This window comes from Glycine max, chromosome 6 (assembly GCF_000004515.6).
Source record: "Glycine max cultivar Williams 82 chromosome 6, Glycine_max_v4.0, whole genome shotgun sequence".
Lineage (NCBI taxonomy): Eukaryota > Viridiplantae > Streptophyta > Magnoliopsida > Fabales > Fabaceae > Glycine > Glycine max.
The window spans coordinates 37,434,742-37,455,585 of record NC_038242.2 but is presented as its reverse complement, the minus strand read 5'-3'; the positions used below and the strand labels follow the sequence as shown (position 1 = coordinate 37,455,585).

Sequence of the window (20,844 nt, the reverse complement as noted above, 5' to 3'; positions counted from 1 at the left end):
CTCCAATGTCTTCATTCTTGTAAGCTTTGGCAGTCCTCTAAAACTCTCTAATAAGTTCAGGCACCTCCACTATAGGGTCTTCGAAGAATTGGTGGATGCCACACAACGAGATGAGCTTTGATGATGTAGCCAACATTTTCCAACGAGTTGATATTGAAGAAGTGTTCAACATGAGCTCATGATTCTTTGTCCTTCATTGTGACTTCAGCAGCAAGGATAGTCATAGGTGTAGGTCAGGTAATCTAAACAAGAGAACCATCCTCAGATGATGTAGAGGAAGGGTTGCTCCTGAAATCTAATGCAGCTTGAACAACTTGTGGTTGGTTCCGTTTCTTGGCCATTGCTAGGTTTTCAAGAATTTTTAAGGTTTTTGAGAAGAAGAGAGGTTAAGGTGCAGAAAGGTTTCGGAGAGAGAGAATGTGAAGAGTTTGTAGAAGGTTTTGATAGTGAAAGGATGTAATGATGAGTGATAAGTAGCCCTAATTAAATTAAGACCCTCAAGTGGCATGCACCAGAAAAAACAAGTGGATAATCCTCACTCAGAGAGAGACATTTGAATTTATTATCTTAACATATCTTAAATATAATTATTTTTTGCGCTATATTTTTATTCATAAATTTGTAATATCATTTATATATTTATTTCTTACGTATTTATAAAATTATCATATAACTTATATGAAAAATATTTAATTAAAGATTTTTTTTACTAATTATTTGAGTTAAAATACGTAAATATAGTATATGATAACATATAAATAAAATATTTGGTATTTTAATTTTCTAATATATATATTATCTTTTATTTAATATTTTTTTAAAAATAAAAGTAAAATTAAAATTAATAATCAATTCAATCCAAACCATTTTAAATAAAATCAAATCAATTAAATGATAAATTAAAAAACTAAAATAATTAAATAAAATAAGTTATCTTTTTAAAACCAATCTAATCCATCAAATACCATTCTAAAAAGTATCATAAAAAAATGAGTTTTGTGATTTAAAACTAACGTTAGTGGCTTTAAATTCTTTTTCTAACATTTTATTATAATAAGATAAAATGCAAGGAGATGAGAATCTCGCGGGGGAGTTGTATATATTCATCATCAACGTCGTACCTGTCAACCTGCGTCTGTTTTCCCTTTCTCACATCTCTCCTCTCCTCTTCTCTTCTCAGCACAGCTAAAGCTTTCAACTTTCAACCTCTTCTGAATCCAAATAACCTTTTTCTCTTTCCAACACACACTCTCTCTCTCTCTCTCTCTCTCTCTGTTTTTCGGTTTCCTCTGATCATGGGTCGTCCACCCAGTAATGGGGGCCCAGCCTTTCGCTTCACCCAGCCTGAGGTATTCATAGAAATCTCAACTTCACGTGATTCTTTCATGTTTTTTTTCTTCTTTTCTCGTGTTTTTATCTGTTGGGTGTTTGTTTTTATGCTAAAATTTTAATCTTGTGCTCAATTAAATTCTCTCATTCATAACTGCTTCGTTTTGGTGCTCTAACTTTTGTCACTGGATTGATTTTGTGGCATTCGATTTTGCTATGCATATGCGTGGTATTTGGTTTCTGAATGGTGGATATTTGGTTTGTGTTGGTGTAATAAACCAATGCTGGATGATGAAATTACATGCAACAAGTTAGGGCTGTGACACTGCAATGTGAATTAGGGTAAAGGGTAGTTGCATCACTTTTTTAGACCCCTGTATGGTATCCACATCTTTTTGGTGAAAGTGGTGTGGAATTGATATGAGGGCGAGCTCTGGTGCAGCGGTAAAGTTGTGCCTTGGTGACTTGTTGGTCATGGGTTTGAATCCGGAAACAGCCTCTCTTTGCATATGCAAGGGTAAGGCTGCGTACAACATCCCTCCCCCATACCTTCGCATAGCGAAGAGCCTCTGGGCAATGGGGTACGAAGTTTTTTTGGTGTGGAATTGATGTGATGTGTAAACCTCACCCTTAAATAGGTTTTGTTTCCTGGGTTAGGCTATTAGTGTTGACTCTGTGCTACCAAAGCTTTTATATTTGGTCAAATGCCACATGCCATATTGTATTTCTTATTTTGTTAAGCTTTTTCCACACAAATGTATGATGTGTAGTGTTCAATGTTATAATTTTAAACTAGAAAGTAGAAATTGACAAAACAAATTAACAGATTCTGATGAAACAAAATCATAAATTATTACCAATTATGTGAAGCCTTTGTTTCAGAAGAATGAAAACAGAGCAGGGGAGTTAAATAATGGTGCTCCTTTACTTTTCTTTTTCATTTAAGAAGTAGAACTTATCTGACTTTTCAGTTTCTTTGATGAAAATTGGTGGAAGCAAAGAAAAAAAAATACAAATTGTTGAATTGTATGATTAGTTTTGGTGGTATGGAATTGCACTGATTCATCCATGTATTGTGCATCAAAATCATATGTGATTCATCGCATGATACGAACCACTGACTAGTCCAATTATATCGTGAATCATGTGATTCAAATTGCAAATTGTAAGATTATATCAACATAGATTTTCCGTAAAGACTGCTATCAAAAACTATTGTTTCTCTGTATAGGTATCAGAAATGGAAGCTATTCTTCAAGAACATAACAATGCTATGCCGTCACGTGATGTTCTTACAGCTCTTGCAGAGAAATTCAGGTGAGCCTCTGTGCCTGACTTCCTATGCTGTTGTTGAGTGTTGTAAATTGTAATGAGCATCAGACTACAAATAATATTTTTTTTTGCTCTTGAAAAGTGTGATGAAAGTTGTGCTTTCTTTCTTTCTTTCAGTGAATCACAAGATCGTAAAGGCAAGATTTCAGTGCAGATGAAGCAAGTATGATATGACTACTATATTTTATTTTAAATGGAAACTTTTACCCTTCATTTTCTTAGTTTTCCGCTTCATTATAGGTTTGGAATTGGTTTCAAAATAAGCGATATGCGATAAGAGCAAAATCAAGTAAGACTCCTGGGAAGTTAAATATTACACCCATGCCTCGGGATGATTACAATTCAACCCCAATAAGGAGTATGCCTCAACAACCAACAGCTGCTTCAATTCCTGCTGCTTCTGCTACAGGTAGAATGTTGCTGCTTTTGGGTGCTTAATTTTCTTTATTTTTCTTGAATCCATAGCGGCCCTTATTTGTTAATCCTGCATACTTCATGTTGTGTGAATTTCTTTCTGAAAATTATCATACATTTACTTAGACCATATGCGCTCAAACATAGAAGAGAAGATCACAGTTGCACAACAGAGTCACTGGAAAACTGTGAGAGAAGAGGTTTCCAGTGACAATGTGTGGGGTGTACTTGAGGGCTTAAAGAGGTGTGTTGTGTGTGAAATAGAGTTCATGGCAAAGGGAAAGTAGGGTTTTCCCTTAAGGTCCAAAAGAGGGGGTGTGAAATCCATTTTTACCCCCAAAAGTTTAAAAGAAATCTGGAATAGGGGCAAAAAGAGGAGGGGGTGGGGGGCCATCCATTGGTGCCGCCCCACTATTGCACGTGAATTTCAGCTGCCATTCCAGCTGTGACGGTTGTGATTCCAGAAACGCAACTTTGTTAGGAATGTGTTTGACATTTCATTCAAAAGGAATTAAAAAGGAGAGGCAGCATTGATTGAGCAAAAGGCATGACCTAAAACTTGTACCCAATAGGAATGTACAATACTCACAAATACCAGGGTTCTATAATCATACAACTAAATTTAGGAATCTCCAACTTTACCTTCCTCACAGGTTCCCCTGGATCTGCCACTGGCAATATCAGCCTCTCTCCCCATCCATTGGAGCTCTTGTTGTGCAAGTTGCAGTTTCTAGAATTTCCTTGATTCTTCTCAGTCATGCTTCTAGCAGCTCCCTCCAAGATTCTTGAATCTCCATCTCTGTCTCCAATTTTATTTTTGAATTCTCAAACCCTTTCACCAAAACCTTCATTTGATCCTCCGTTCTTGATCAAACCATAAATAACTCCTCCTATGATGTTGTGAGCTCATATACTAGTTAATAGTGATAGAGCAGAGTTGAGGTATATAGTGTAATCTTTATTGCTGGAACAATCAATTAGATCAGTATTAGGGTGATGCTTGTTGGAAAGCCGCCTTAATTGCAACCACCCTAGCCCACCTTAATTTCTGCCTCCACTGCATCCTGTGGCACCTTCATTGTGCTGTCTGTGAGGTGTGCATAGTCCCACATCACCTAGAGATGACTTATGTAGTGCTTATAAGGTTTGAATAGTTCTCACCTTAACCAGCTATTTTGTGGAGTTAGACCCTAAGCCTAAATTTTAAGATGATATTAGAGCCTATCCTAAATCTATTGTTGGGCAACCCACATTGTCCATGCTCCAAGCTCACGGGCCTTGGTCATGATGGGGTGTGTTGTGTTGGAAAGCTGCTTTAACTGCAGCCACCCTAGCTCACCTTAATTGTTGCCTCTTTGGTTTACATTCATTGCAACCTCCAACACCTATTGTGGTAGGTCTGAGGGGGGTGTTTAGTCTCACATTGCCTACTGATATGGTCTAAGTAGTGATTATTAAGCTTGAGCAGGTCTCATCTTACAAGTTGGTTTTGTGGGATTGAGCTAGGCCTAAAGTCCAAATTCTAAGATTGCTGAACAGAGATGATGAGCCCTATAGGATTCAAAAGTGCATTTCTCTCTTTCCAGGTATTTAAGATACCTGGCTTGGCTTCTTTTTCTCACTCCAAACATTTAATACCCTCAATACAATGACTAAGTAAATTGTTACTGCTGTTATCTTTTATTTTTACTAATCAAGATAGTTAAAATTGTGATTTTACTTAGGATTTTGAAAGGAAATCATGGACTGTAAAATCCTACAATTTTATAAATTCATACAGCTAGGCTTTCCCTTCCCTATACACAGCGACCCAGACACAAAAGAGAAGAGATTAGGAAAGGTGTAGATGGAATTGGAGAACTAATCACCCAATGAATGTAGCCAAGAAAATCGTGAAGGAGGAGGAACAGTGGAGGAGATGAAGATTGATGGAGAATAAATGCACACCTTTCCAATCTCTCTAGCAAGAACAACTTAAAGTGGGTGTAAGATTTGACCAGATAGGGTTTTTCAAAAGCAAACAATTTTGGGTTGCAAATGGGTTGTGGATCATGGGTCCAAAAAGGGGCTTTTAGGTGCGTTGAGATGGCACGGTCCAGCCAATCTCATGATCTTGCGTGACGATCTCACTTGATTTTACCAAATTCCGATTTTGAGTGAAATCGAGATTGATCAGGCACTAGGATCATAGTTATTAGAATCATAGTTTTAAAACCCGTACTGGATTGGACCGGTTTGAGCAGACTATTGGATTGAACTTGTTATCAACCTGGTATGAACCAGTGTGACCTGGTCGGTTTTCCGAATGAACCAGTGAACCGGTGGGTATAAACCTGGACTGGTTCTTGGCCATTTATGTTTTTTATTTTTTTAATTACTTGAGAAGAGAAATGTTGTCATGTGTTGTGCTACTTTTCAAGGAGAGAGAAAGAGTTGCTTCAGGTTTGGGAATGCGTGCTACTTTACAAGGTGAGAGATAGAGTTGCAGGTTTGGGAACACGTGCGTAGTGGCCATAAGAAATGGTGTTTTGTTTTGAGACTTGAGAAACAATGCGCTTCTTTTAAATTTAAGACAAATGTAAAAATTTACCACATACAGGAATCAAACCCTGGTATTCAAAGTCTAAAAATCAGATTTTACCACTACACCATAATAGCTACTTGTTAAATGTGACAAAAATAATATATATACAGAACTTCAATAATTAAGACACTTATACTGGTTCATGCGGTTCAACTAATAACCCAGTGGCTTGACCAGTGACTCATTAACCCAGTGCAGGGTTTTAAATATTGTTTCGTTACACAATAATCGGGTGCAACAAAACGGTTTTGCCCCTCAGCGAACCCTTACAGGATGATATTGCGGAGTGAAACAAAAATCGCATATTTTGGCCGCAACAAAACGCCATGTCCGAGTCAAACATTTCTTTCTCCCAAAACCTGCTTCAAACTCGTAACCTTTTTCTGCCTCTCTGGAATTGAAGCCTTTGTAGATTGCAGTTTCGTCCTTCATCAAGATTCGTGAACATAGCTCCACCATTCACCTTGGGGTTTTAAATTGTGGGATTGATCAGAATTAGAAGAAGAAAAATTGTGACTTGTTCCCAAAGGAGAGGTGGAGGCGGGATTGACCAAAGGTAGAAGAAGAAAATAAAAAATGTGTCCTTTCAAGAGTGATAGAAGAGAGAAGAACGTGCTGTGTGTTGAGAGAGGGAAAATTATAATTATAAAATAACGAGATAAGATTAAAAAAATTAAATTAAAATTTAAAATGAGCCTGGGAAATTATGGTGGGTATGTGATGAGCAGACAAAACAACTGGCAATTTGAAATTGAAAATTGAAAATGAGAGGGAATATTTGGATCATGAGAGAGAAGTCGATAGGTTAATTAAATTTCTTTAATTAATTGGATGAGAAATTAGAGAAAAATTGATTAATTAGGTGAGAAATGGAAGGAATTAATTAGAAATTATAATATTAATTAAGGTTTAAAACGAAATTAAGGACCAAAATTATTTTGAATTAATTTAAAATAGTTTAAAATCAATTTAAATTATTAATTATAGGTTATTATAGAATATATAATAACACAAAACCTTTTAATGCAATTTGTGCAAAGTTGTGAGGCAATCACACTGCAACAACCACAATCTGCATCTCAGAATCCGCAATATCCTAATCGCAATAACCTTAACGTGACCACAATTTAAAACCCTGACCTAGTGCTTAGACCGGTTCAATCATTGGTTCGGTTTATAAAACTATGCTTGGAATCTTATGATTCACTATTCAAATCATATGATTTGATATGATTCAGCTACCTATCGATTCATATCAAAAAATGAATCTCAAATGACTTTGAATTTTACGATACATGAATGAATTGGTACATCCTAAACAATCACATGATTCAATTTTTTTTTTTATAGTTTTCTTTAACCAATTCTCATGAAAAAATTGAAAAGTCATAAGATTTAATTGTTAAATGAAAAAACTATAAGGAGCAATTATGAACTTATCCTGTTTGATTATTTCACTACTTTACGTCACTCACTCTATTGCTCATCAATGCATTTAATTTATTTGACTATTTCATTACTTTGTTTCCATCCTTCTAAATAGATAGATGTTTTACTAACTTAGACATAACTAATAATTTTGTTTTATGAGACTTATCCTTAAGTTGTTTTATCTATTTCTAGTTTAAATTTTTTACACTAAACCAGTGTTATGAAAACTGGATCGGCTGGTTTGACCGAAAACTGGAACCATGGCTGGTTTGGTCAGTCATTTCAATTGTTTGTTCATTTAACCCAATAAAAATTGGTTAACTCGGTTTTAAACTAATAAAAATCGGTGCTAACTCGGTGAACTGACTCGGCCTGGTAAGTTTGGATGCAATGTAATATGGGTGTTTATTCTGACCAACACAATGGTTGATGTGCATATTTTACTATGCTGCACTGCTTTTTAGCTACTGCATCTCAGTAGTTTTCAGTCTTCATTATACTGCACAGCATCTCTCACATTACTTTTTTAATCTTTGACTTTTTTTCATAACAAGGCTTGGCCCACTCTCCCTTTGCAGCACGTATTCTCACTCTCGCATCAACCAGTAATAATACAATGAAAATGTAAAAAATATCACTAAGAACATTCAAACCCTGATCCATATTTATATTATACTTTAAATAAGACATATATATATATATATATATATATATATATATATATATCTTAACTATATTATTGATATTACTCTAATTTATATCGGTTTATGCGATTCAACCAGTGACTCACTGATCTGACCCTTACCAAGTCATTAACCAGTCCGGTTTTAATAACACTGCATTAAACACTATGTGCCATTTATATGATAAATTTGAAGTGATTTTTCATTGTCTTTGAATCTTATGATTCAATACAGATTATGATTTATGATTAAAAAATTAACTTAGTGATTCTTGATTTGATAACCTTGCTCAGGATTGTAAAATTGTACAAACTATAGGAAAGATTGCGATTTTGGCCTATTTCACTCACCCTTGTTCTTCCTAATATAGACTCACCTTATTAGAGGTCTGCTAATGTCAGAACCTGATAGAGATTTGGTACTATCTTTCATCATACCTAACAATATATTAAGCGTGCCAACACGTGGCTAGAGATTCATCATTGGCTGTGACTGAGCATAAATTAAAAACTCTTCCAAATTGTATATCTGGCAACTCATTATATTGCTGTGATTTTTAGTGTACTTGATATAATATTTCTCTCCAAGATGTTAATATATAACAGCATTACTGAATTTACTGGAGATGATATTGGACAAAAGATTCATTTTGTGGTACCTTAAATCTCTTTATGTTTCTGTGAGGGGTATAATGCTGCTTTGAATAATAACTAAATCTTAATCGGAATAAAAGGTCCTACTACAGATTGTCTTCATTTTAGACTATGGTGTTAGGATATAAGGAGAAAGGAAAGCTAGTTAAGATAGTTAGACTATTAATGAGTTAGTGAGTTAGTTAGAGGGGTTTATTAGATATAAATAGGGAAAGAAAAATAGGAGAGAGGGAGATCTGTATCATTTTGTAAATTGAGCATAGTTCTTTGTGAATGGAGAAATCCTTTGTGAAGGGGAAACCCTTGGAGGAGAGTTATCTCTCCTATTTTTTGTTCTTATACAATCAAGAAATTCCATCTTGCTTTTGCTTTCTTCTATTTTCTAATTTGGGTTCCTAACATATGGTGTCTATGTTTTTATGCTCGTTATTTATTTTGTTTACTTACATTGCCTTATTTTGTTCTACTTAGTTCCAACAGCAGTAAAGGCAACTACAGAAAATTCAGTTATGGAATTTGAAGCTAAATCTGGAAGGGATGGAGCATGGTCAGTATTTCCTCTTTAATAATCTTCATGATCTGTTGTTTATTTTGTTTATTTTTCTTCTTAATTATTCTACATTTGTGGGCCTGACTTATGGTCTTATTGTTAGGTATGATGTGGCTACCTTTCTATCACACAGATATTTGGAAACCAGTGATCCGGTAATTCAATGCTAAGATTATTTCTGTTTTTAAGTTTTGTGAAGAAATTAATGAGGCATTATGGTTTTCAATTTCCCTTTCTCGCTAGAATATTTCCATGGCATTCCTATGATTTTATTCTTGCATGCATGTCCTTATGAATGCTAAGACTAACTACTAAAGTCTTGTAGTAAAATGTTCTTAATGGTTGAAAGTTGTTAGAATATATAGGAGCTTTTGCTTGCACTACCATTAATAGTTTTTTATACAATACAACTTTAATGTTAGTTATTATAGATAATACCCTTTATTTCTAGCCACTACTATTGGAGATCCCACATTGACTATTAATGCGACCAAAATAGTGTATATATGTGAGGGCAACCCTCACGTTACAAGCCGATTTTGTTGGATTGTGTTAGACCCAAACCTACATTCTTAAGACCTACAATTTAGGAGCTATGTTTTATTAGGGATTAGTTTTGTAATCAGATTTGAATTCTAATCCTTCAATATAAATTCAGAAGGGCTGAGAGAAATTCTCTCAAGTAATTAAAAGAATTATAGAGAGTTGAAGTTGGTATTGAGAACCCCTCTCTGATCATGAATCACTTTGACCACCACTGTGAAGTGTGAATAAATCCACTTCAGTTCCCATTGCCATTAACAATTCCGATAAAGTATCCAATAACTGAACTCTGGCAATTGGTCAATTCATAAAGAACCTGACTGACCTATTCCTGAAAGACCTTCCATCTTCCATCAGATGCACCTCCACTTACTGCCACAATGTGCTTCACCTCTCAGCATGTACAGCTCACTTGCCACCCTACATGTCTAATTTCAAGGCAATTGTTTTCCTGCTGTTTGGTCTGCCTCCTCTGCCTTCCTCCTTTTATCCATTATATCCCTCATAAAACCCATTCACACTCCTATAAATCTGATTCTTAAGCTTATAATAGATCACTGGGAGCTTTACTCAGACTAATGAATAGTGCGAAACTTCTCTATGTCACTTTGTCTGGGCCGGGTATTTCCTTTTTTGAGTGATGTGAGTCAACTCCTTGAGACTCAATGAGATAGGCACTAAGATGCAGTAATTCGATTTTGAGATATATCAAGGGTTCTCTAGGAAAGGCATTGATTTATGAAAACGAAGAACATGCGGACATTGTTGGTTATGCGGATTTAGACTGGGCAAGTTCTGTTAGTGAAAGAAAATATACTGTGCGTTGTGTCCTTTTTGTTTTGTAGTTTCCAGATCACTCATTCGTGGTGCTGTAACTATCTTGAGTTTTGTCCTCAATTATTTTGTGGGAAATACAAAGTGTTTGTTGTTCACTTCATCTTATTTTGTCGAGGCTTTTGCCTTTATATATCATGTAATGGTAATATCTTTCTCCATATTTCAGGAAGTGCTGGTACGATTTGCTGGTTTTGGACCTGAGGAAGATGAGTGGATTAACATTCGAAAGCATGTTAGGCCACGCTCATTGCCTTGTGAATCATCAGAATGTGTTGTAGTCATCCCTGGTGATCTCATACTTTGTTTTCAGGTAGGAATAGCTGTAGCCAGGTGTCACAAAAAGTTAATTTTGATCATCAACATTGTTTTTATTTAATCATGTTTTGTTTTTTGTAACATCTATTTTTTCCTTATCGTTTTTTTACTCTTCATTTTTTACAATACAGGAAGGTAAGGAGCAAGCCCTATACTTTGATGCCCATGTCCTTGATGCTCAAAGGAGAAGGCATGATGTACGAGGCTGTCGCTGTAGATTTCTAGTTCGTTATGATCATGATCAGTCAGAGGTATTATTTTTCAATAATATTTTCTCATTGGATTTTATTTTTTATGATATAATTCTGTCACTTTTTTTATGGTTTACATAATATTTTAGTCCCTATAATTTTTACTTTTCACTGAGTTTTGATTCCTATAGTTTTAATTTTTGGATTTCAATAAGTATTTAACTAGTAAAAAAATAATTAAAATAAGAAGTATTAATTTTCAGTAAGATTTGGTCTCGTGGGATTTTATTTTTATGATTTAATTGTCACTTATTTTTTTGGGTTTACATAAGATTTTAGTGCCTATAGGCCTATAGTTTTCACTTTTTATATATTTTAGTTTTGGTTCCTATAGTTTTTTATCTTTGGATATCTATCCTTATAATTTAACTTATTTGGGTTTTGGTTCTTCAGTCCCTATATTTTGCTTTCGTGTGGCTTTGTCTCTATAGTTTTTTCTCATTGGGATATTGACCCTTATTTTTCATGAAGGATTGATTCCTGTAGTTTCTGCTTATTAAGCTATTGGTTCCTCAGAGATCAAAAGGCCACATAACTGAAAAATATAGGGACCAATATTAAAAAGAAATATACTATATAGAGAGAAAAACTAAATGAAAGGAAATTGTAGGGAGTCATATAGAGCCAAGGTAGCAATTAGTTTAAGTGTGATGATGAATTACAGTTTTGGTTCTCTGAGGGTAACATGTCATACTTCTGGCATCTTATACAACAAATTTCCTCGCCATTTCTGTAGATGCTTAAATCTTGCTGTAATAGCTCATCTATAAATATTTATTGCTGTAAAAGGTTTCCAGATTAGATATAATACCCTTTGCTTTTCCCTTTCTGAAAATTGTTTCCCTGCTAAATCCGTATTTTATGATTGATTTTTCATTCCATTGGCTATCATTTCTTTTGAGAGGATCTATGAATGCAGAATGGCAGCAAAAAAGTGAACTAAAAGTTAGGTGTGACTGCTTGTTCAGTCCTATTGCTTCACAATGGTGCCACTCGGAAAGAGACAGAATCATGCATTTTACGAAGCTTTACAAATTTGTTTTAAAATCTATAGCGGCATAACTGCACTGTTAAAGGTCAATCAGTAGATGCACATTATGTTGATTCAACCAGTATGTGTTCTTGCCAGGAAATTGTGCCGCTTAGGAAGATTTGTCGCCGGCCCGAAACCGATTATCGGTTACAGCAACTTCATGCTGTGAATGAGGCAGCACCTGTGGATCAGCAGAAGACTGGCATGGATCCAGCAGCAAATGTTAATGCCGTGAGGGCTACTACTACTGAAACAGTGCCAAAGCAGCTGATTGCAGCAAACATTCATATGGAGACGACGCCAGTTCCAGTTGTGCAAACAAATGTTCCTCAACAACCTCCACAAAGTATGGATATGGATGTGGATCAAAAGAAAGCTGAAACAATTGCTGATGTTCAAGCTGGAAATTCCATCATCACCCCAGGCAGTGTTGTTACTAACATCATTACTACAAGCAGTGTTCCTGAAGTCTTTAGTCAGACTCAGAACATGGTTGAATAAAATTTCTGTTTCATTTTTCCAAACTTGATCAGACTTGAGTGCGTTCTTTTAGTTTTTTAGAACTGTTAACTATCTGGTGTAGTTTATGTTCAGCAAACAATGCTTATAAGTGACTTTCTCTTGCTGTTTTATTTGAACCATAGGAATTAAAAAGAAAAAAAATGAGGTTATACAATTATCGAGCATATAGCGGGGCATTCTTTTTTCTTGCAAAAAGAGAAAGAATATGTGATATTCGGAGTAATTTTGATCTCAGTAGTTTGGATTGCTTGCGATTTTGGTTCTTCATTAGCTTACGTAAAAAGTAAGCAAATTTATGGTCTGTTTGATTTCCTTTTCCTTTTTATGTTTTAAAAATAGTTTTCTATAAATAATTACATATTACTCCGAAATAGTATAACTATATTTTTATATGTGCTTAGGAGGCAAATAAAGTTTAGAAAACATTTTTTTTTTTTAAAAAAGCAAGTTCTTTCAAAATCAATAACCCTCTCAATTTTTAGACTAGGCAATTGTTCCAGGACGAGTTTCATGCCACCCTAAACTTAGTATGGTTACTAGTAACATTTCAGAGCCCTGCATTTGTATGAGACTAATTCACTGTTTGAGATAGTGGCAGTCCTCCACCACATGAATTTTATGAAACTTTCACTTCTCAATTTTATGTGATTTTTTTTTCCATCTTGGACCAAAATGATTATTGATTTTTATAGTTGTTAAAAAACTTTCACCACATGAACAATACTTATACCATGTTACCATATACACTTCATTCTCACTAAACTCAACCCTGCAAGCAGTTGCTTAATTGTCTTACTATAAATGTAAGAGGACAGATTACAAGTATATATTTTTGTCATTGAATGAGAGGTAATTACACACAAGTTTTTGGTGAAGACAGGTTTGTGCGAATATAGTGAGTATATACTAATTCCTAAATCTCACACACACACACATGCATATATATATATATATATATATATATATATATATATATATATATATATATATATATATATATATATATATATATATACTTCAAAGGACTGAGTTTAAGCATCTCAACCCCATAATTTCCTCCTATCAACAAAAGGAACCTTTAGTACATTCTACTAAGAGTAGTGACTTCATGAAAATATTACTTGCCACCAACATTACTCTTGAAACCAAAGGGATATGAGGAGTTGACTTATTCCTCCACTTTATCTTCAGCACAAGGCTTCTATTACAGGGAGTTATTTGAACTTTGATCTTCCTTTGTGCTGCTCAATTTATTATTATTATTATTATTACTATTCTCAACTGATGCATTTGATAAGCCTGGCTGCTGAGTGATTTTGCTTTCAGTTTCCTTTCCACTTGACCCTCCTCCCATGGTGTCCATGGCAAGCTGGCCAGAATAAAGAAATAAACCGACAGAATTGATGCCGTAGACAAATGTAGCAAGGTAGCACAGGCCATTTATTATTGTCCTGTGAAAAAATATCAAATGATTGTTAGATGACTAATAAAATTAAACCATAAGGCATCCAAGAGAGATATGTTATAGAAGCTACCTTATGGTGATTGTTATCTGGCGGACCTGAAAAACAAGCCATTTTCATTGTCAGTTTATCTCAAGCTATGTTGCATGGATATGGGTATTGAACCGGTATCAGATACGAATACGGGTACCAGATACAGGATTTTTAAAAAATCTAGGGTACAGTTACGTTAATATATATTTAAATATATATATATATATATATATATATATATATATATATAGAATTTAATTTGTATGACTAAATCTTAAAAGTGGTAAAAAAAAACATACAAATAGTATTATGATACCACGTTTTAATATAAAAAAGGAGATTAAATTGTTTAATATAATAAAAAATAATATCTCATAATAAAAAACTACAATACATATGAAATCACATTTTAATAGGATTATGTACATATTTTAATAGTTTCAATCTTATCATTTTATTGTCTATCAGTCAAAAGAATTGTCTTTATAACTGATTTGTCAAGATGAAGAGTAGCAACTTGAATTTAAGAATGTCTCCCTCTTTATAACTCTTATTCTTTTGTAAGAGGAGATGAAAATTTGTATGTATAAGAACTAAATGTATAAGTCTCTTTGGATTGAGTCTATTTCTTTTCATAGAATAGATAAAAAATATGTGCTTCAATTATTTTTTTTATAACTTGATACATACCTAAAAAGTATCCATATGCACCCAAGTGAAGTACCGAAATTGTTTTTTTGAAAATTTTTCTTGGTCATACCCTGTACGTACCCTCGAGTACTCATCAAGTATCCAATACAGGTGCATACCCGGTACGTGTACAGTGTGATTTTAGATGTATCCATGCTTCAGATTCTCAAGCAGGCATGAGAAAGTTATGTGTTAATCAATCATAAATGCTTAATCAATCCTACCATTAAGATAGAAAAACAATGCATTGGTTAAAACCATCCTCTTCATAAACTGTCTTTGTGTTTATACACACAATCACATATGAAGATTACTTGGGGCATGTTTGATTTCTCTCTTGCTTTTTGGTTTTAAAAACTGTTTTTTAAACCAATTTCATACTACCCAGCAATCAATTTCTCATTGAAAATTTAACAACTTCTGAAAATTGTTTAAAATACAAGTGTTTTAAAAACTAAAATATAGAATCTGGGAGATGTTTTCTCATCTTCTGCTTTTTATATCTTGTTCAACCTTTCTCTCAATTCCACACTCTGCTTTGTGTCTTACACTACCTTCCACCAACTGTCTTAGCCACCTTGCTTAGTTGTATTTTGAAAACTAAAAGCCGATTTTGAACATAGAAACCAAATACACCCTTAATGTCACATGGTTATTTTAAAAATTATGACTTACATATTTTGCTCTTGACCATTCATGTTAAGATTTAATTTAAAATTTATCTATCTCATCTAGTATAAAAATAGCCCTTTCACTTAATACATCTATGTAAATAGATAGATAAAAGGAATAAACAACAAAGGAAATGATACTAACTGAGAAATTATCTGAAAGTGTTTGGCGACCGAGAGTAGCCTCAATAGATGTGGTGAACCTGTAGAGAACAACAGCAATCACACCAGCTATAATTGCCCCTAACAATGCTTGATCAGGTGAAGGTGGACTCTTGGCTTTGATGGAACTTGAACTTATAGCTTTCAAGTTATCCAATGACTTATTCACTCCTGAAGACCTAAATTTCTAGAACCACACCAACCCATTTCATTGAACAATATAGATTGAATCAAAATCGCACATCTCAATTATATCACTCTGCAAATTAACATGGACTGCATATCTACAAAACCAAATGAAATTTCAATATATGACTTGATTAATTTAATACAAACTCATGCATGCTCTGAACACTCATCTCTCTTATTTCTCTCCATATATATAGGGTCCATATCAATTAAAGAAATGTTCTTATTTGTTCTCATAAGAACAACAAATTTTGACCATACAACTATATACACAAACAGTCAAGATTGATTTTATTCAATTTTAATGTTTACCATCCATATACAATTATATCACCAACAATACTAGTAAGATTAATTATATTTAATTTTTTTTGTGAGAACAGTTATTATTCAGTATGCTTATATTAGCAAATTACAACTTTTCATTTGTTTATGTACTTCCAACTTTCCAAGCTGTACCTTGCTAGCGAGAGTATAATTAATAGCATTAGGTGTTTTTATAAAAGGATGCATAATATATAGTATGTTATAATTTTTTAGTTGTTACCATGCTTTGAAATTATACTACTTTTGAAAACAGCTTAAACCTTCCAATTTTACATGAATGGACTATCTTACATAAAAAGAAAATTAATTTAATAGGACTGCTAAATAGTAGGATAAATTAAATATGAATGATGTACGAAAACATATGCTGACATTTAATTTATTGGATAAGATTTGAATAAAAACTGTAAAACAAAAAGAGATTTAGTAGAGCATACTGAAATGTCTTTTAAAAATAAAATAAAATTGTTAGGATAACTATTTAAAAAATGATTTCCAATTTGTTGATAGTTATAATACAGACATGACAATTAAATTTGTGTGGACACTAATTAAAAATCTAAGAATAGCCGAACATATGAATGGTTGCATAAACATATATAGAAGTAAGTAACCTTAAACTCCACGAAGGAAAAAAGAAAGACTATATACCAATTCTTTGGCACGCTTTGCACGGCGCTGGACAGAGCGAAAGAAGAAGACAGTGATGGCACCAGTGAGAAGAACACTGCAAGCAACCTGAATGGTAGAAGGGTCATCTGTGAAAAGATGGGAAGAAGGGAGTTCAAAGTGGGCAAAGTCTTGTGTTGTGAGCTTTGCAAGCCATGCAGCAGTAGGAGGAATGGCTGAAACAGTAGTTGTTGTGGTGGTGGTGGTGATGATGGGTCTGTGGAGAAAATGAAGAGATGGTAAAGAAGAGTTGTGATGGGTGGTGGTGAGTGAGAGACGAAGAGGGAGACTGGAGAAGAGAAGGTGGTGATGGTGAGAGTGAGAGTGCAACATTTGTGGAAGGAAGGAAGGAAGGAAGGAAGAAGAGAGAAAAGGAAATATGGTAATCAATGAATGATTTCTGTTCCTAAACTGAACAAAGACCAAACATGGATTTGGCTTTTCTATTACTCAGGCTTGTGTGAAAAAATATCTTGTAGACTTTGGATTTTGGTGGGGAATGGAAAGGCACGTCTCAATATGCACAAATATCCAATTATCGATTATGGATATTTTGGGAAGAAGAGACAACAGGATTGATATTTATTATTAGGCAAATGCTGACAAATGTTTTTGGCACTGATCAAGGAACTTAAATAAAAAATATTTTTATTGGGGAAAAAAATTACATTTTTCATAATAATCTTTTTTTACATGGTATGATTTTCACACTAAACATTTTCCTAATTTAGTGTCTTTTTAAAGGACCAATTAAGAAGATAAAGGTTTGACAAATGTTTTCTCATTATTTTTTATTATTAACGGCATCAATTTTTATGGATTGAAGAATTATTTTTAACATGGTTAAAAAGATAAATAATTAATTTTTTTAAAAAAATAAATGATAAATTTAAATTAAATAAATAAGATAAATGAACAAATATGTTGACCTATTTATTATTATTACAATTGACCAAATTGTCTTGGAGGCATTATCAAATTAGTTTTAAAAGTTATAAAATTTAAAATAATTTCTAAAATTTCTTATGTTATCACATTAGTCTCTAATCTTCAAATATATGTTAATATTGTTACTTAAGTTATGAATTAAATTTTGGTTTAAAATAAGTGATAAATTACATTTTCAGATATGTTTTTAAATTGTTATTTTTAAAGACTAAATTGATATTATCTCGTATGAAAAAATATTAATCATTTATCCTTATTTTTTTTTTAGAAAAAATTGGAAAATGTAAGATGTGTTATAAAACATAAAAAAATAGTTGTTTATATCAGTATTAAAAAATCAATTAGAATATATTACAATAATAAAGATATCATATATGTTATTATCCAATCATTTATTGAAATGTATGGTTAAATTGTTTATATTTTAGAAATTATTTTAGAAGACATTTTTAAGGCGATTTCTTATTAATTAATAATAAAAATATTTATTTTGATAATGCATAAAAATTAAACTTAATTTCAAGTTTAATTGAATGATAAAAAATATGAAAAACAATACTTCAGTCCACACCTCCCCGACATTCACAACTAGAAAATAGGATTTTAACATCGATTCACTACTAAAAAAATAGCTTTTTACGACGGTTAATAAGTGCATTTTATGACAGTTGTCAACCGTCATTATTTAAAACGTCATTAAAACGAAATCAATTTTTAGGACAATTATTATAATAACCGTCTTTGAATGAATGAATCTTTCTTTCAAGGACGGTTATTAACTAATAACCGTCTTTGTATGTTGTATCAACATTTACATTCAAAGACGATTATTTTGTAATAACTGTCTTTGAATGTGAAAACTAAGACGGTTATTATGAAATATCTGTCTTTGAATGTCAAATGAAGAAACCTTTTAAAGATGATTATTTTGTAATAACCGTCTTTAAATGTAAAAAAAAAGAAACTTACAAAAACGGTTATTTCATAATAACCGTTTTTAAATGTTAAAAGTATAAACTTTCAAAGACAGTTATTTCGTAATGACAATCTTTGAATGTCCTTTCAAAGACGGTTATTTTATGATAACCGTCTTAGAAAGGACATCAAAAGTTAGAAATGATCAGACATTACAATGAATATCCAGACATTAAAATTGATATCTAACTTAGTACGTACTAAAATTATCATACATTAAAATACAATTATGAGTTTGATGACAAGTCATAATTTAAAAATTCCATGCATGAAAAAAATACAAGAAAGAACATACATATTTAAGATGCTACTTTCGTAAATGCTAGTAGCCTACAAGTTCTTTTTTTTGTTTTGTTTTCCCTTCGGATTTCTCATGCTAATTGGTATTTCAGTCACTATGACAATAAGTTTCCTTAATATTAATAATCAATAAAGAGTATACACAGTTCATTTCAATGAAAGAACAATAACATTGATTGCTAAAAAAATATAGAAAGAACATACATATATCAATACCAATTAAAACAAAAGTTTAATAGATATGAACAGTTAGTGTAAAAAAATTTATACTGTTACAAAATAATCAGCAAAGTCTGACCAAGAGTCCCCTATTCCAACAATATCCCTCTGCAAAAAAGGGAAACAAATAGTATTATAAACAAAAATCATAAAATTAATGTTCTTGAACAGAGTACAATAATAATGCTAACAATGTCCTCAAGCATGGAGAGCGAAAGACGAGTTTCCCAAGCATCATAGATCTTGGTGACATGAATTACAAGGTGAGAAGGATTAGGGGCATAAAATTAATTTTATTTGAATATATTAAAATAACTATATTGAATGAGGGCATTTTTATGAGTCATTAATCAATAAGAAATTTTTTAGCTAATTTGATTAATTTAAACATGGATAGACAGATATCACAAAGGACAGGCACCTAAAGTTGCTAATTTGATTTTAATCTATACACAAACTTTTAATTAATTTATTTATTTAAATCTATCAAATTTTTGCAAAACTAATTAATATGATTTATTAGAAATGTTGTTGTATGTGTGTGAAAATGAATAACTAGAGTTAAATTAGATAATTATAGGAGTGTAAGATTAAATTAATTAATTAGATGAAGGTTAGATTATATTTGATTAATTTAAACATGGATAGACAGATATCACAAAGGACAGGCACATAAAGTTGCTAATTTTATTTTAATCTATGCACAAACTTTTAATTAATTTATTTATTTAAATCTATCATATTTGTCCAAAACTAATTAATATGATTTATTAGAAATGTTGTTGTATGTGTGTGAAAATGAATAACGGGAGTTAAATTAGATAATTAGAGGAGTGTAAGATTAAATTAATTAATTAGGTGAAGGTTAGATTATATTAATTAAGTTAGTGGGCTGATAGGAGGTTAGTTGGGCTGGATGAAAATTTAGTGAAGCCTAACAAGTGTTAAGGGTATGTTCAATTTTTTTTCTTAATTGCTTTGTCATCAATTTTTACGAAACAACCTTATTTTATTACTAACTTGAATTGTTAATGATGAAGTATATATAATGATTTGAAATTAAAAATTGAGGTGTGAATAAGAAAGAAAATTGTTGATTGAGAAAAGAGAGAAAGCAAGTTGCATGGTACCTGTAGCCATGTATTCAGGGGCTGCGTAACCATAGGGGCCCATAACCCGCATGCTTACGTGAGATATTCCATCGACGGATCAATTACAATTGTTTGCAGCTGAAAAATGGGTGATATTTAGATTAAATAACAACAAAATTCCATAATCAGAAGTTAAAAAAAAAGTAATGAAAATAAAAAAAGTACCATTCCTATTTCATTAGAAAGCAAGTAATGAAAATCAAATTTCAAAAGACAACACATAACAATAAGACAGAAATAAAAAAAGTACCTACTAGTACAAGTGAACTAATAACTCCAGAATTAAATTCAAGATTTGTAATTTTAATTGTAAGTAAATTGAAGATTTTTTATATGCATTTTTACTCTAATTGCAAAATTACATTCAAGATTTTTAAAAGTAATTTTTTTCAAAGATTTAATTTATTTTCCCATATTCCTTAAATATAATTTTCATTTAAATATACTACATTAGTAACAAAGCAAAATTGAAGATGTACCATCAAGCACCTCCATTTTGATTTGGGCCATCTATAAGGATCCAAATCACTCGTTCCAATCAACATCCCACTACAACACCTGCAAGATAGG

At 32.5% G+C, this 20,844-nt stretch overlaps 2 protein-coding genes across 2 annotated transcripts; one reads left to right on the top strand and one right to left on the bottom strand.

Moving 5' to 3' along the window:
- The first annotated feature begins 1,080 nt into the window (after positions 1-1,080).
- LOC100783895 (protein SAWADEE HOMEODOMAIN HOMOLOG 2) lies at positions 1,081-12,580 on the top strand. Its single transcript, XM_014776692.3, has 9 exons — positions 1,081-1,349; positions 2,561-2,646; positions 2,779-2,824; positions 2,902-3,070; positions 8,898-8,973; positions 9,080-9,131; positions 10,523-10,666; positions 10,803-10,922; positions 12,052-12,580. The coding sequence occupies exons 1-9, from the start codon at positions 1,296-1,298 to the stop codon at positions 12,454-12,456; spliced, it is 1,152 nt and encodes a 383-aa protein (XP_014632178.1). The 5' UTR covers positions 1,081-1,295; the 3' UTR covers positions 12,457-12,580.
- A 713-nt stretch (positions 12,581-13,293) lies between these two features.
- LOC100783357 (uncharacterized) lies at positions 13,294-17,149 on the bottom strand. Its single transcript, XM_014776691.2, has 4 exons — positions 16,664-17,149; positions 15,480-15,683; positions 14,013-14,038; positions 13,294-13,928 (listed from the first exon to the last, which is right to left on the bottom strand). The coding sequence occupies exons 1-4, from the start codon at positions 17,012-17,014 to the stop codon at positions 13,682-13,684; spliced, it is 828 nt and encodes a 275-aa protein (XP_014632177.1). The 5' UTR covers positions 17,015-17,149; the 3' UTR covers positions 13,294-13,681.
- Between the last annotated feature and the right edge of the window lie 3,695 nt (positions 17,150-20,844).